The sequence below is a fragment of the Budorcas taxicolor genome, chromosome 1, assembly GCF_023091745.1.
Source record: "Budorcas taxicolor isolate Tak-1 chromosome 1, Takin1.1, whole genome shotgun sequence".
Classification (NCBI taxonomy): Eukaryota; Metazoa; Chordata; class Mammalia; order Artiodactyla; family Bovidae; genus Budorcas; species Budorcas taxicolor.
In genome coordinates, this window is record NC_068910.1 from 42,474,252 (window position 1) to 42,491,959 (window position 17,708).

Consider the following 17,708-nt stretch of genomic DNA (forward strand, 5'->3'; position numbering starts at 1 on the left):
TATTTACTGAGGCTGTCATAGGATTCTACTGAGCTGCAAGGAAGTCCAGGGAAGTTGGTATTTGACTTCCCCTCTTGGACAGGACATGTTCATATTGTGAATATTCTCTGAAGACTTTGTAGAAAAGTTTGTGTGGCTACAAAATAGAGCAAATGTCTGTACCACACATTGGTATATCTCTCCAGCCTTTCAGTTCACCAGGCCCACAGCCAACCAGGGTCGGGGTGGGGCGGGGGGACAGGAACCACCCAGGACACAGGTGAGGACAAAGTGTCAGGTTTTACTGAATCTGCACACGTCTCCCCACGTGCATTTCCCTTCTTCTCATCTCTTATCCGAGGTTCAAGTCAAACTTCAGCCTCAGATGCTGCCATGGAATGATGGATGAAACCAAGTCCCTAAATTATTGTCAGTGGAAAACAAACCTATGCTCATTTTAAAGAGCTGTTATCTGCTCAGCACACAATAATGATTAACTAACAATTGTTATTCTGATTTGCCAAGTACACCGAGACTTCCCCTAACACCCCCCCAATAAAAACAAAATTGCATATACTTCTAACAATGATAACAATATTAGAGGGCAAACAAACTAGAAAAGTTCCAAAGGATATCAAAGGCTATTTTTCAGATAACAGCAGGCTGAAAAAAAGGTCATGTTGGCAAGACAAAGAAACTTAAAAGAGAATTAAATCAATCTATTAAAATGAATCTATACTGTTACTATCACAGAGATGTTATTTCATTCTTTTTGCTTGATATCATGAAATCAAAATGAATGATTAGCAACCAGGAGTGAAGGGTCAAACTGCTTAGGTAAAATGATATCTGTAATATCAGACAAGTTCTGATACTAATTTTCCAATAAACTGTGGAAAATTCTGAAAGAGATGGGCATTCCAGAGCACCTGAACTGCCTCTTGAGAAATCTCTATGCAGGTCAAGAAGCAACAGTTTGAACTTGACAGGGAACAACAGTCTGGTTCCAAATAGGAAAAGGAGTACGTCAAGGCTGTATATTGTCACCCTGCTTATTTAACTTCTATGCAGAGTACATCATGAGAAACGCTGGGCTGGAAGAAGCACAAGCTGGAATCAAGATTGCCGGGAGAAATATCAATAACCTCAGATACGCAGATTACACCACCCTTATGGGAGAAAGTGAAGAGGAACTAAAACGCCTCTTGATGAAAGTGAAAGAGGAGAGTAAAAAAGTTGGCTTAAAGCTCAACATTCAGAAAACGAAAATCATGGCAACCAGTCCCATCACTTCATGGGAAATAGATGGGGAAACAGTGGAAACACTGTCAGACTTTATTTTTGGGGCTCCAAAATCACTGCAGATGGTGACTGCAGCCATGAAATTAAAAGACGCTTACTCCTTGGAAGGAAAGTTATGATGAACCTAGATAGTATATTCAAAAGCAGAGACATTACTTTGCTGACTAAGGTCCGTCTAGTCAAGGCTATGGTTTTTCCTGTGGTCATGTATGGATGTGAGAGTTGGACCGTGAAGAAGGCTGAGCGCCGAAGAATTGATGCGTTTGAACTGTGGTGTTGGTGAAGACTCTTGAGAGTCCCTTGGACTGCAAGGAGATCCAACCAGTCCATTCTGAAGGAGATCAGCCCTGGGATTTCTTTGGAAGGAATGATGCTAAAGCTGAAACTCCAGTACTTTGGCCACCTCATGCGAAGAGTTGACTCACTGGAAAAGACTTTGATGTTGGGAGGGATTGGGGGCAGGAGGAGAAGGGGACGACTGAGGATGAGATGGCTGAATGGCATCAGGGACTCGATGGACGTGAGTCTGAGTGAACTCCAGGAGTTGGTGATGGACAGGTAGGCCTGGTGTGCTGCGATTCATGGGGTCGCAAAGAGTCAGACACGACTGAGCGACTGAACTGAATTGAACTGAACTCTGATACTATAATGAAATCGGTCCAAAAATGCCTACGTAGGTATTTATATTTGCCAAAAATGTAATACACGGAGCAGTGAACTGCTTTATGTGGAACCACTGCAATAAAAACATGAGGGAATTAACTCTATCAGGCAAAGTTAGTTGTAATTTTGCAAATAACATTTTCTAGGGGAAAAAATGTCTCAGAAACAAAAATATTCCCCTTAAAAGTAACCTATTACTTAAAATGCAGCAATTTTACTTTACTGTCTTAACAGTTCCAAAGATATGACCATAAGCCTCTAATATCCACACTGACATTATGATTCTGGGTAGATACACTATGTATAAATTTCAAAGCCATACTCAATGTGTATTATGAAATAAAACATAATATAGATTCTATTTTAGGTGAAACTTTTTTTAAAAAAATATGAGTATATTATAGAAACTGGGCCCTTGACACATGAGATGGCAACCAGAAATTTTATTTCAGAATTAAGTCCTTAAAGTCTAAAGTGGGCTATGCATACAAATTCAAACTAGGAATGGATTTCTCTGAAGTGAACTTCTCATGTGACTAAAAATACTTTGATCGAAATAAATATCTTAAGCTTTAAAAACATGTCTCAGTTTCAGAACTGCCAAAAAACTTAGAAAATGTAGGCATTCAGTCCTCATAGTTTCTTAAAGGGCCATTTCATGAAAAGATAGCCCCTTCCAAGGGTGGTGGCTGTCAGGCTGGACCGGCTCCCAGCTAACACCCAGCAGCTGCCTGCCTCCCAGTCAGCCCCGCCTGGTTTGCCAGCAGCAGGAGAGTCCCAGATACCAGTGCATCCTCATAAATGGAACACAGCTTCGCACTTCCCAAATTCTAGCAAAAACTTTCCAAATAAATTCTATATACCGCACCATAGGAAGTCACCCATCCACCTCCTTCCTACCTCTGTTGACCTGGAGGCTCCGCTGGATCTACAAGTCACTTCCATATGCAAGGAGCGTTCTCCCACCTCGAGCTGCCACTCTCATCACCTGCAGAGACAGAGATGAATGAGAAAGGTGGGTGCACTCCAAGGAGGTGATTTCCCTGATCCAGGTGCTGATCACATTGGTGACATTTAGCCTGGACAGAGAAGAATTACACTCAGAGCTAGGGGAGAGAGTGCCCTTTATTTGAAAGTTTCCAGGCAAGGAGAACTGGTCCTGGATGAAACACTGAAAGTTCACCCCAACTTGGTCCACTCTCTTCCCCTCCCTCAAGTGCTGCCGGTTCTCAAAATGCTTCTTGCACAGAATATATGAGCCATGGGTTTTCCATTTGTAAAATGGTGATATCAATATTGCAATGTTTAGGTTTGTTAAAGGAGATTCTATAGGTAGCCAGGTTCATAGAAGTACTAAACTAGTGTGTGATATCTTTCTTTTGTATCAGGACAGATGGTATCAACGCTGTACTACTGATGAAAAAGAGAGGGAGATTAGAGATGGAGAGCTCAGGTGGATAGAACAAAGAGAACAGTGAGGCCCAGATAAAAGCAGAGACTCCCTGATAGAATGGCCTCAGTGCTTCCTTGGGGCTGGACCTCTTCCCGATTCTAGCCTGGACCACACCACGGTGAGCTCCTCCCACATGAGCTGGCTCAGACGGACTTCTGTGCTTTGTAACTGCGTGATGCTGATTTGCCTCACTGTCAACAGTGTTAGGGATTTCAGGCACTGTAGACATCATCTAGCATTTGCTTTCCACTTGAGAAAACTTAGTCTAAGAAAATGAAAATGTTACCTGCTCAAGCTGCCAGACCAGGTTGGAGGGAAGATGTAGAGAGAACTGTTCACTCTTCTTCAGGAGGGGCACACAGGAGTGCAGTGTGCTTTTTGTCGAGGATGATGATCCCATCTGGGGTAAACCTGCTTTTCAAGAGAGTCCTGCCTGTGGATGGAGTAGACAGCTGTCTACATGGTATTTGAGGAGCACTGGGAAGCTTTTGATTCTTCCCTGCTGTCCTTCCCCCAGCCCCACTTTGGGTGCTAACACACGGATCCTCAGATTCAATGCAAACGTTAAATGAGTGTGTGTGCATGCGTGTGTGCGTGTGTGTGTTTTAAATCCTCACCACAGTGCTTGGAGCATAGTAAGAGCTAAAAGGATCAGACCTACACAAATGGTTCAAGCCAGTGTTCTCACCCATCTACTCCTGGCTCCAGAGCTCATGCGAGTAGATGATGCTCTTAATGACTCCTGTTAGCTAGGCTTGTTAGATTCAGCTTAGAACCACACCAGGAGTCATAAGAGCTTTTCTTTCTCATTTTTCATGACCCTGATACCAGCAGCTTGCACACCAGCTTGCACATTTTCTTCCTTAGGCCATTCCATGACTTTCTGCCCCCACTACTAGCTGGAGGATGTCTCCACCTCCACACCAGCCGGCCTGGACTGGGTTGACCAGTCACCATCTTTTTCCCTTCTTCTTTCTTCTCCACCAACTGGCAAGGATACAGTTTCCATTGCTATTTAAGCCCACGGACAGAAACTGATCTCTCCTCTCAAACTTTTCATTTAAATGGAGGTGAAAAGTCATCCTAATGTGTACTTACTATGAAGAGTTGCTCCTATAAATGGAGTGCTGAAAGACAGAATTAATAAAACATTGAAAAAGAGGCATTTTCTCACCTGAGAAATTAACTGTTACAGCAAATTTAAGAAGGAGCTCTTGACATTCGATTTCATAATAAGTGTTTTATTTTCAAATTGTACCTCTGATTTATAAACTGCAGTGTAAGGGCCCATCAATGACCATGGGGAACATTTCTCTCCCTAAATACTGAAGTTTGATTTACGCCCATCAGACTAAAACTAATTTATTTGGCTTACAAAATAATTCCAAGTGCCTTTAATTTATGTTATTACAATTTTGAAAAAAATAACTTTAAAAATAAATTAAAGCACTGCCCACCTTGACAAATACATATATCCCTGGAGATTTTGGATAGGCCAAGGGCCCAAGTTGTCACTATGAATGGCAGTTAGAGAAGATCCCACCTCACCCTCTCTGCCATGGTTTAAACCAAGAATATGAATAATAGAAGACTAGTCTTGATTCCTTATAAATATTTTAGGACTTATTTTTCTCATCAAGGATAAATGGGTGGCTATCCATCTCAAAAGAATTTTACTTGGTAGAATGTGGAAAAAATAAATAAAAAATTTAAAATACACTAGAAAGTATGTGTATACTCTGTTTTCAACAGTTCTTAAAAAGTTCCAGTTGCATTAAAAATAGTTTTTAGGTATTGGTTCTCTCAGCTGAGTCTCAGCTAGAAGTAGATGATGCACTTACAGTCAATACTCCTGGAGGGTTTACTTACAAAGAGGCAGATTACGAAGGTGTAAGCACAGTGTAATCACACACAGTGGGTGGTGGCGGGCACCTGGGTTAGCAGCAGTGAAGCCCTGTGCCCCAAGGCCAGAGGGACCAAGGGAGCGAACAGCTCACAGACCTGGGAAGAGGGAGCCCACCAGCGCTCTGCCTTTACAGCGGCAGTGGCCTGGGCTGGGGGTACAGACCTGGTCTGAAGACACTCACAGGGAGGAGTGGACGAATAAAGACCTGACCTCAGTCTCTGTTCTTCCTCCATTTCTGTGGGGGGAAGGGGACCAGAACTATCCACTGGCCAAACTTAACTGGGATCCAGGGGATAGAAGAACCCACTGATGGGATGCACAGAGATCAGCCTTAGGGGACAGACAGCAGCGGAGGATGGGGAGTGGAGGGAGGGGCAGGTGGAAGCTGCCAGCACCCCTACGATGCTGTGCTCACAGCTGAAGAGCATCCCTGACCAACCTCCAGAGGGTACACAGTCTGTCACAGGTGAGGGGGGTTAGGGGAGAGATGGATTGGGAGTCTGGGGTCAGCAGAGGAACACTACTACACATAGGATGGATAAAAAACAAGATCCTCCTGTAGCACAGAGAACTATAGTCAACATTCTGTGACAAACCATAATGGGAAAGAATATGAAACAGAATGCATATGTGTACACACACGCACATAAGTGAGTCGTTTTTCTGTATAGCAGAAATTAACATAGTAAATCAACTGTAGTTCAACAATTTTTTTTAAAAATTAAAAAAAAAAAAGATGTACATGATCAAGGAGACAGCGGATGGGTGTAAAACAAACTGTAAGAGCATTGTGGGATTTTAGTGAAAGAAAATTTTAAATTCTCATAACATCCATCTTCTTTGCCTCTTCGGGAGCCCCTCCCTCTCTTTGGTGGTGCTCAAACTTTGTGTATGATTCACTGGTTAAGCCTGATGAAACATGGATGATTGGGCCTGCCCCCAGCACTTCTGATTCAGGAGTTCCGGGGTGAACCTTGAGAATCTGCATTTCTAATGGTTTCCAGATGATGCTAAGGCTGCTGGTGTCCAGGGACCAGAGTTTGAGAAGCACTGCCTTAAGTACATTACCTGTCCTCCAAGCTTCAAACCGCAGTCCCTGTGGCTCCCGTCAAGGCTGTCAACTTCCCACCTGTTTGCTGCTGGTCCACGGCCCAGGCCTGAGAAGTAAGCATGGCTCATCTCCCTGAACCCCACCCAGGGTCTGTCTGCAGCCACATAAGTCTGTGTGAACAGAGATGACCTCAGGGGCCCCCCATCACCCCTTTTCTCTCCTTCCCTGGAGACAGGCCCAGCTCTCACATGCTCACTACACTTTATTTACTCAGGGAATTTATGTTCAGGAAAGAATTCAAAGTCAGTGCCAAGATTTAGCAACAAGGATATTCATCCTAGAAACCTACTTACAAAGATATGGTTAAAAGAAGTATAGTACATACATAACAAGTGAATAACACAAAATCATTAAAAACTTGAATACAAAAATATATTACTCCATATGGAATGATGTTCACAATACAGTAAGCTTATAAAAAGCAAGTCACAAAGCTATTTTTAGGATATTACCCTCTTTTAAAAATATATATGTGAAACAATACACTATTGTATTAAAAGATTGCTTCTAAGTGGGTGGAATGATGGGTATGTTTAATTTTCTTTTTTGTTTGCCTATCTATTCTTATTTCTTTTCAAGTAAGCATGTATTGCTTTTGCAATAAAAACTAGCAATAAAAGAAATTTCATTTTGAAACACATACTCCTGCCATTCTCATCCAGACTGTATCTAATTCAAAGGCTCAAAACATAAACATCTATATTAATTCTATTATCTCAGACCTCCTTGACTCCTAAAATCCAGTATTAGTTATAATTAGTTTCTGTGGTATGTGACCTCAAACACAGATGAAAACATTAGAATCAAGAGGGTTTTATTCCCTCCCATGAAATTTATAGAGATGAGCAGTTCAGGGTCAACATGAGAGCATACAAATTCCAAGGGACTCTATCACCTCCCAGATATCCACTTCATTGTTGCTGGAGCATGGCCTCTTTTGTAAGGTCCAAGGTGGTCATCAAATCCCTAATTCTAGCCAGCAAGAAGAAAGGGCACAGGGGAGGAAATACACTTCCCCTTAAAGACACTTTCTTGAACTGTCCATACCCCTCTGCTTATATTCCACCCACTGCCTGGATCTTAGCCACATGGCCACACCGAGCACAGGGGAGGCTGGTAAATGTCTTTATGGAGGGCATCTATATCTTCAGCTCGGTTCAGGAGTGCCATTACAGTGGGAGGATGAGAAATGGGTATGGGAGCCTAACCAGCAGACTGTGCTATACCACGCACCACAACAGGTGAGATCTGAATGACGATGTGGTACCTATACACAATGGAACACTACTCAACCATAAAGAGGAATGAGACAATGTCATTTCTAGCAGCACAGATGGACCTGGAGATTGTCACACCAAGTGAAGCACGTCAGAAAGAAAAAGACAAATATCATATGGTATCACTTATATGCTGAATCTAAAAGGTGAACAAAGGGAAAAGTCACTAAGTTGTGTTCCATTCTTTGCGACCCCATGGACTGTGTAGCCTGCCAGGCTCCTCTGTACATAGAATTCTCCAGGCCAGAACACTGGAGTGGGTAGCCAATCCCTTCTGCAGGGCATCTTCCCAACCCAGGGATCGAATCCAGGCCTCTCACATTGCAGGCAGAATCTTTACCATCTGAGTCACCAGGGAAGCCCATGAATATTGGAGTGGGTAGTCTATCCCTTCTGCAGGGGATGTTCCAGACCCAGGAACTGAACTGGGGTCTCCTGCATTGCAGGCAGATTCTTTACCAGCTGAGCCACCAGGGAATCTAAAGTATGATATAAATGAACGTATCCATGAAACAGATACAGAGTGACAGACATAGAGAACAGACTTGTGGTTGCCAAGGAGGAGGGGGCTCAGTTCAGTTCAGTTCAGTCGCTCAGTCCTGTCCGACTCTTTGTGACCCCATGAATCGCAGCACGCCAGGCCTCCCTGTCCATCACCATCTCCTGGAGTTCACTCAGACGCATGTCCATCGAGTCTGTGATGCCATCCAGCCATCTCATCCTCAGTCATCCCCTTCTTCTCCTGCCCCCAATCCCTCCCAGAATCAGGGTCTTTTCCAATGAGTCAACTCTTCGCATGAGGTGGCCAAAGTACTGAAGTTTCAGCTTTAGCATCAGTCCTTCCAATGAACACCCAGGACTGATCTCCTTTAGGATGGACTGGTTTGACTTCCTTGCAGTCCAAGGGACTCTCAAGAGTCTTCACCAACACCACAGTTCAAAAGCATCAATTCTTTTTTTTTTTTTTAAATAGACAATATACTATATTTGGAACAAGATTGCACTCTTGAATTTTAGAATGAATATATCAGAATTGCGTTATTTCATAAATTCTTCTTAACATGCTGACATGTCCAGCTATCCCCAGGTGTGTGTGTGTGTGTGTGTGTGTGTGTGTGTGTGTGTATGTGTGTGTGTGTGTATGTGTGTGTGGTGTGTGTATGTTCTTTTTTTTTTTGGTGTTCAAGTTTAAGGAAGAAAAAATATTCATGGTTCTTTTCTTTAGCATATATGTTTTCCACCTTAATTAACTAGATCTTTAAAAATGAAAATGAAAACCTTCTCTGACAGCAGTATTTATCTCGTCGAAGGATAAATAATTCTCCAGAGTGAAGTGCGCTAGTCTATTACAAAACGTGGTGGGCGAGTCCTCACGCGTGGCTCCTCCCGCCGGCCCGCGGCCGCCTTCTGCCGCTTCCTCCGTCCCCCAAGGTCCTTTTCTCAGCGCGAGGACCTTGCTGGAGACGGCCGGTTCAAACCCCCCGGAGGAGTTGCCTTCTGCTCGATCCGCCGCCCCGGGGACGCGTCAGGGGTCCGGCAGGTCCGAAGTATCCACTATGACTTTGATAAAAATGGTGTCGTCTTTGATGTACGTCCCGTTCTCCAGCACAGTCTGGGCCACGAAGACAGGGCACCCGGAGGCGATGTTCATCTCCCCAGTGGGCTTCTTGAAGCTGCTGCTGTTGGGGTCCGGCTCGAACGCATCCCCCAGGTGCCGCCGCGAGGACCCCTGGTCCATCAGCATGAGCGTCACTTTCTGCTTGAAGGGCCAGGGCAGCAGCGCGTCGTTACTCGCCGCGCATGATGACGAAGAAGAGCGATAGGTGCGTGCCCTTGCCCATGCCGTCCCCGTTCAGGTAGACCCTGGCGCACATCTTGTAGCCGAAGTAGCCGGTGTAGAAGGGCTGGCTGTACAGCGACAGCGTCTTGCCCATCACGGCCTCCTGCTTCCGCTGCTTGTAGTCGCGGATCTTCCAGATGAGCACGCCGTTGTAGCTGGCGGTCTCCAGGACCTGGAAGCGCAGGTCCATGTCGGCCAGGCGGATGTCGTGCACGCTCAGCATCCGGCGCAGCTGCGACTCCAGCAAGCCTGTGTTGCGCGCCGCCTGCCCTGCGCTCTTGTCCACGCTCTCCAGCTCGGTCACCCGGTTCTGGAGGGACTCCACGCTGCTCTTCATGCTGTCTGCGTCCTCCCAGTTCTGCCGGAAGGGCCGGATCTCCTTGTCGAGCTCCTTCAGTTTCTCTGCTTGGCTGTCGATGACTCGCTGTAAATGGAGGATTTTGGATTCATTATTTGGAAGCATTTCCTTCTGTCTCTCAATTTCAATTTTGAAGCTACATATCTGCTTGTGCAGACTCTGTATGCTCTTGTTTTTTTCTACACTTTCATTCTGCAGCAAGGAAACCTTCTTCTCCAGGGAGTTGCTCCACTCCTTGAGCAGGTTGACGTGCTGCACCGCGGAGCTGGCCTCATGGGCCTTGATCTGCTGGTTTGTCCCCTGAAAAACGCAGCCATAGCGCTTAAAACTACAGGTGCTGGGGGCATTGACACACTCTGACAAGTGTGCACTCAACTCGCTCCTCAGGAGGGTCTGGACGCCGCACTTGTGCGGGCAGGGCACCGCCACGCAGGGACACTCCGTATCAATTCTTCGGCGCTCAGCCTTCTTTATGGTCCAACTTTCATGACCATACATGACTACTGGAAAAATCATAGCTTTGACTATATGGACCTTTGATGGCAAACTGATGTCATTGTTTTTTAATACACTGTCTATAATAGACCATAATGAAAAAGAATATAAAACAGAACATGTGAATCACTTTGCTGTATAGCAGAAATTACCACAAAGTTGTTAATCAACTATATTTCAATAAGTTCTGTTTTTTTGTTTTTGTTTACTATTCAGTAACTCCTCCAGATAAAACACTCAAAATAAGAAATCTTTCTGAAGTGTCTCCAGATGAACCTGGACATCAAGATTTCTGCTCAGTGTGTATCACTGAACTAACATTTTTCAGTGGTTTTATTTCACGGGTAGCTAGGGGCCAGAAAAGCGTGTTTAAGTTTGGAAGGGTTTGTAAAATATCTTCTTCTCCTTCAGTGTCATGACTGAAGACAGCCTTCTTTCTGAGATGCTGGTCGCCAGATGGTGTACAGGCTCATCACACAGAGAATTCTCTGAATCCGCGCTGCCTGCATCTTATTTCAGACCTAACATCTGACATGAAGCTGATTTCCACCACAGATAGGGTCTGCTGGTCACTCCACTCCAGCCACATTGGTCTCCTTGTCCATGGATGTGTTAAACAGCCCTGTGCCCTTGAACTTACTTACTCTATGCTTGGAATACTCAGATATTTACTTGGTTCACTGACTAACCCCTCCACCTCCTTGAGGTCTCTGCTTAAATGTCACCTGATCAGGAAAACTTTCACTCTCCAGTCTATTTAAAATTGCAATTGCCTGCCAGAAGGAAATGGCAACCCACTCCAGTGTTCTTACCTGGAGAATCCCAGGGATGGGGCAGCCTGGTGGGCTGCCGTCTAAGGGGTCGCACAGAGTCGGACACGACTGAAGTGACTTAGCAGCAGCAGCAGCCTCTCCACCCAGCAGTCTCTAGCTCCTGAGTCCTACTTTTTTCCTTTGATTTATCGATGTATGTTTTTGAGTATTTAATGTCTGCGCAATAGCTGCCTCCCCAACAAGAAGGCAAACTCCAACCATGGCAGGGATCTTTTCCTCTATTAGACAATCCTTTTGTCCCCTGACCTAGAGCAGAGCCTGGCACATAAGTGATGCTCAATAAACACTGAATCAATGAATGATCAAACAAATAAATCTTTAAATCCTGGGATCTCTGGCAAGTAAAATGAACAGAATTGCAATTCGCTCCAAATCGGGCTGCAGTCTGAAGAACAAGGTAGAGGGCACCAGGCTGCAGGTGACAGGGTCAGCTGGGAAGTGGCAGCCCCGCCAGAGAAATGATGCTGTTTGAACTCAGGATTAATACATGTGACTATGAAGACAGATGGATGCAGAAAACTAATGGAAACATCCAGCCACCAGGTCCTTGCTTCCCTCCCTAAACCTCATCAAACTTCAGGTTTCATTTAAGTGAAAAGAGGAGAGTAAGTCACAAATTTGCTGTAAAGATTAAATGACAAAATATACATCCAACAATATACACGTTATAGCATGGTCTCTAACACAAAATAGGGACTCAGCTAACAGGAATTCTATTCTTGAGACGCCTTTTCTTTTTCTCCAGCTTCACTCTCATTTCTTCATCTTGAACAGCTCTTGCATCCACAATGGCATGTCTACTATATGAGAAAAGTAGGGAAGAGACCCCTTATTTTCTTTCATCTCTAGTAAGACTGGGGTCCACCTTTACAGTGAACTTTAAAATACAATCTATAGCAATGAAAAACTCATTCATCCAGGACGCTGAGCTAATTAAGGGAGCCCAGATATGGTCATGAGAGGGAAATAACTTTTTAAAGAAACTAATTTTTCTTCACTCATACTCCACCTTGTTCCAAAAGAGATTTAAGATCGCTTCTCCAAATGCACAGGCCACAGAAATATAACCTAAATTAAAAGGAAGAAAAATGAGAGAAAAGGAAAATAAGGGGAAGAAGCATTTGGAGCCATGAGCAAAGCCAGTAAACTCTCTAGGACTCTGTCACTAAACTGGAACTGAGCTGTCCAGAGGCCAATATGTCAAGACAGCCGCAGTGAGTTAGCGGATTCACAGAGTCTCTGAGGCTAAAGAATACCAGTGGTCAAGAACAGCCCTTCACATAGAGGCCAGAGAAAGATGCCTCCCCTGGGCCCCCAGCAAGTAGACACTGAATAATATAACAAACACCATCCTTGGCAGCCCTCAGAACAGCCCTGAATAATCACTTCCTATTTGATACATTTTGTAAAGCCAGGATACAAATTAGCATCGTCTATACCTCAAGTGGGTCCCTTGAGGACTGGGAAATTGATGCTGCTATTTCATGCTGCTGGGTTAGTCAGGTGCAAGGGACTAAAAAGCCAGGGGTCTTCCAGTCCAGAGGTTTTGAAGGTGTTTCTTGGGTTCCACAGAGGTGCCTTAGGAGAAGTATGGGGGTTGGAGGAGTACTGAGGGGCCAAGGGGGCAGGATCTTGCAGTCCATGTCCCCGGCTTTAATGAGAGCAAATTCTGGAAACTACAATGGCCTCAGTAGAGTGCAGCAAATCAAGAAATGGTCTTCAGAGTTATTTGGAGGTAAGGGAGCCTGGAGGAGGATTCAAACTCAAAGATAATCAATAGCTGTAGGACTTGGGGTAAATTACTTCACTTCTCTGTGCCTCAGTTTCCTCATCTGTCTAATGGGGACATTAATAGGACCTACTACATAGGGTCAGTGGGAAAATTAAACTGCTTGATGGAAGACAAAGTCCTGTGATACTGTGATTTTTCAGCTCCCAAAAGCCTTAGAAAAGAGCCACAGGAGCATCTTTTGTTTTGATATTGGTCTCTTATCTTCAGTTCCTGAAGTGACCTCAGGGCCACAGAGGGGAAACGGATGTCCTGTAATTCACAACAAATCCCTTTCTACCACATCTGGGTTTGTGTTAATGAACCGGTTTTTGGAAAGCACCTAAGGATGGGGACTAGTTGCCAGGAAAACCAACCACGAAGAGAGGATTGGAGGTGTCAGTCCCACCCCTGATTTCTGGGGAGGAGAGGGGCTGGAGGTTGAGTCAGTCACTAGCAACAAGTGATGTAATCAACCACGCCTAAGTAATGAAGCCCCCAGAAAAACCCAGAAGGAGGAGTCGGGAAGAGCTTCCAGGATGGAGGAGGAGAACACTTCCTCTGTGCCAGACCCCAGACTCCACGCAGACAGAGCTCTTTTATTCAAGAACCAACCCTGTGTACCTCTCCATTCGACTGTCGATTCCTAGTCTTTAACGTCCTCTGTAATAAGTTGATGATCAACTGAGCAAACAGGTTTCCTGAGTTCTGGGAGCCATTTCAGCAAATTGATTGAACCCAACAAGGAGATTGTTGGGAACCTCTGATTTATTGTTCCCCATTGGTCAGAAGCACAGCTGATAACCTGGACCTGTAATTGGCATCTAATGTGGGGCTGTCTTTGGGGAACTGAGCCTTTAACTGTGGGATCTGATGTTCTATCCAGGAGTCTCCAACTCATGGCCAGCTCTTTGTGACCTCATGAACTGCAGCACACCAGGCTTCCCTGTCCTTCAATATCTTCTGGAGTTATATCCAGGCATATAGTGTCTGAACTGAGTTGAACTGTAAGACACTCAGCTGATATGGGAGCACTGCTTGGTGACGTTGGAAAAACTCCTCACAGATGGGTGGGAACTGGGTCCATTAGCAGCAGGTCTGGCACAGAGTAAGTGCTCAGTAGGGATTTTCCAGCAGAAATTTGGGTAAGAGAAATACTAAGCCCTGAATTGAGCCAAGCTCCTACATACAAAGAAACAACTGCTGTGAAAATATTCTGTCTACAACATCTTGAGTAGAGTCTTGGGCAGCTTGATTTTACTGCTTGTACCCTTGTCATCAGCCATAGGAACACAGTCTTGACAGCTGCCGCTACTTCAAAACATCAGAAAGACCCAAGTCTGATCTTGAACTTGAAACAAATCTGCCACAATGGATCACTGACTCATCAATAATAATTGATATCTTATTTTAATAAACTGAGATGGTTTGGAAATAAATATATATATTCTGCCTACATAAGGGTTGATTTATTGTTCAGTCGCTTAGTCGTGTCTAACTCTTCGAGACCCCATAGATTGCAGCACGCCAGGCTTCCCTGGTCCTTCTTCATCTCCTGGAGTTTGCACAAACTCAGGTCCATTGAGTGAGTGATGCCATCCAACCATCTCATCCTCTCTTGTCACCTTCTCCTCCTGCCTTCTATCTGTCCCAGCATCAGGGTCTTTTCCAGTGAGTCGACTTTTCACATCAAGCGGCCAAAGTATTGAGCTTCAGCATCAGTCCTTCCAATGAATATTCAGGGTTGATTTCCTTTAGGATTGACAGGTTTGATCTCCTTTTCAGTCCAAGGGACTCTCAAGAGTCTTCTCCACCACCACAGTTTGAAAGCATCAATTCTTCAATGCTCAGCCTTCTTAATGGTTCAGCTCTCACATCCATACATGACTACTGGAGAAATCATAGCTTTGACTATACTATACATAGGGGTTATCCAAAAGATATGGTCCAGAAGTTGAAGTGACTTGCCCCAAATTGCATTTCTAGTGTCAAAACAGGCGATAGAGGCAGCACTCCTGACTTCTTGCCCAGTGACCCATCCACTGGACCAGGAAGCTGGCTTCCAATTCTCATGGCTGTGCTCCAGTTAACTCTCACTGCCTCACTGCATCCATGTTGTGAAATCCTGCATACAGAAGAGCCAGCAGATTTCACCTAATGTGTGAGCTCCAATTAAGTGGCTTCCTTGAGAAAAATTTTTGGTCACTCTTACGATTAGCAACATAGAATTTCAGAATCAGTCATATTCATCGCTGGAAAGAGCAGGGAGATATTTGTAGATGCCATGGTAGGTAATAATTTCATGAGGATGGAAATCATGCATAAGCGCTTTGGACTCCAAAGCACAATTCCCTATGCTGAACACACAGTAGGCCATTTGTCAGTGTTTACTGAGGGACTGATTGAGTGTTCACACAAAATACTTAATGAGCATAAAAGAACAATGGCGATTGATTCCACTGACCTTTTAGAGAACCACAAGGTAGGCGATTTACTTGAGGCTAAGAATCATGAGCAGTGAATTATTTACTTTCTCCAGATCCTCCCAACATGTCACAGTGCCTAGTTGGTTTTTTAGAAGGTCCATTGACTAAACAATGGGGAGGAACGTTGCACTGATTTCTATTAGGAAGATGTCCATCTGTGAAAGCCTTTAAATCAATTCATGACTCTTGCACAATGGGCTGTCTTCAATATGGATTGCCTCTGAAACCGAAATTGCTTACTTTCGAATAATTTTGATGCTGCAAACTGTTAATGGGTTCTCCCTTTACTCAGACGATGCATTGTGAGCTATAAGCCATAGGAAAATGAATCTGTTGCTGGCTTCCAGCAGAGATATATATGCCAGTTAATCTTCACAAATTTAAGAATGCAGACTGATACTAATATAAGAGCCAGAAAATTGTTAATAGTATGTAAGCCTGGGTCAGAGGTGGTAAGTGAGAAGGTTACTTGGAAATGGTTCTTTCAAGCTAGAGACATTTCAAATTTTTTTTTTTTTTTTTTTTTTTAATGAAGGGAAGGCCATTCCAGGTGGAAAGAAAGGCTTTTAGCAAGGGCACACAGGGAGGGAGTTACAAAGCACACCTCAGACAGTCAGTGTGATATAGAGAAGATTATAATCCTGCATATATAATGGACAAAGTCACCTGAAGAGGCTAATGTGATTATTTTGCCACCCTCCAAAACTGCTAAGTTTCCAAAATTCAAATTATTATATACTTGGTTCAAAACTCATCTTCGAAAGAAATTTCTAGTTACCAAAGGGGAAAGGTACAGGAGAGGGATAAATTAGGAGGTTAGGGTTAACACTTACACAACACTATAAATAAAAGAGATAGTCACAAAGGACTTACTGTCTAGCACAGGGAACTCTGCTCAATATTCTGTAATAACCCATATCAGAACTAAACCTGGAAAAGAATGGATATATAGATATAACTGAGTCACTTTGCTGTATACCTGAAACTGACACATTTTGGATAAACTGTACCCCAACATAAAATTTTAAAAAGCTTACAAATACCAAAAACTTCTTTTCAAAAACTCATTTTTGAAAAGTACAAAGTAAAACCAGATTAAAATAAATCACTTATTTATATTAAAAATACATTGAGGATCCTCTCGGAGTGGAGTAAGACAGGCCCTGCCTGTCAAAGGCTCCCAGTCTGATGTGGGAAGGGATGATGTGAGCTGACCCAGGTATGACAGCGTGCACAAAGAAAAGGCACTGCCATGAAGAGGCTGGGAGCCCAGGGCAAGGGTGTCCATGACCATGAAATAAGGGTCAGCGCAGGAATGAAATGGCTTTCTGGAAGAGTCAATACCTAAATTAACACCTAGATGAAGTCACCTCAGTGATTCTGTTCAGCTTGCCTTCTCTGCTCCTGGAAATATTTCCTGTCTAGCTTTGACAGGATACAACATCTTCATCTGGCTTTCCCACTACTTCTCTGATGGGGCCTTCTCTGCCTTGTTTTCTGATTTCTCAAAGTGTTGGAGCATCTCAGATCCCAGTCTTTGGATCTATTTTCCTCCATATTAACAGCCATACCAGGCGATCTCATGCAGCCCTATGGCTTTAAACAGTATCCAAAGACTGATGATTTTCAAATTTCCATCTCCAGCCATGGCTTTGCCTCTGAACTCCACACCTGTATATCCCACTGCCCACCTGACATCTCCGCTTGAATACTGAAAGGATCTCAAACATAAAATGTCCCAAACCAGTTTCTGGGACCTCTTCCTCTCCTCTCCAGCCTCCTCATCCCATCCCACTGCAGCTCACAAACAGGGCAAGTCCATCCACTCTAGGGTCATCAAAAGCATTGGCTCCTCTTCTGCTCATAATTTCTGACCAATCCACCAGGAAATCCTCTCCACTATGCCTTCATTATTACCCAGAATTTAAGCCCTAATCACCACCTCCACTCCAGCACCACCATTTCTCATCTGAATTATTGTTCTACCTCCTAACAGATCCCTATGCTTCTACCTTTAACAATCTGTACTTTTCATCACGGCAGCCAAAGTGATCCTGTTCATTGTAAATCAGATCATTCAGACTGAAGGCAAACCACCCAACAGCCTCTAGTTTCACTTGGAGAATGGGCCCAATTCCTTACAATGACCTATTAAGGCTCTGTTCCACCCCCATTAACTCCCTGAACACCTCATCTCACATTACTCTCCCTGAACTGTATTTGTTCACTGGAATTCA

General features: G+C 44.1%; 1 protein-coding gene across 1 annotated transcript; it reads right to left on the bottom strand.

Annotated features, from left to right (window-relative positions):
* Positions 1-9,162: 9,162 nt before the first annotated feature.
* Positions 9,163-17,169, bottom strand: LOC128051762 (TNF receptor-associated factor 3-like). The gene is given in 4 exon segments (XM_052644406.1): positions 9,163-9,480; positions 9,482-9,955; positions 10,097-10,354; positions 17,143-17,169. Coding segments are annotated over 4 exon segments (1,023 nt in total). The 3' UTR covers positions 9,163-9,216.
* Positions 17,170-17,708: the final 539 nt, after the last annotated feature.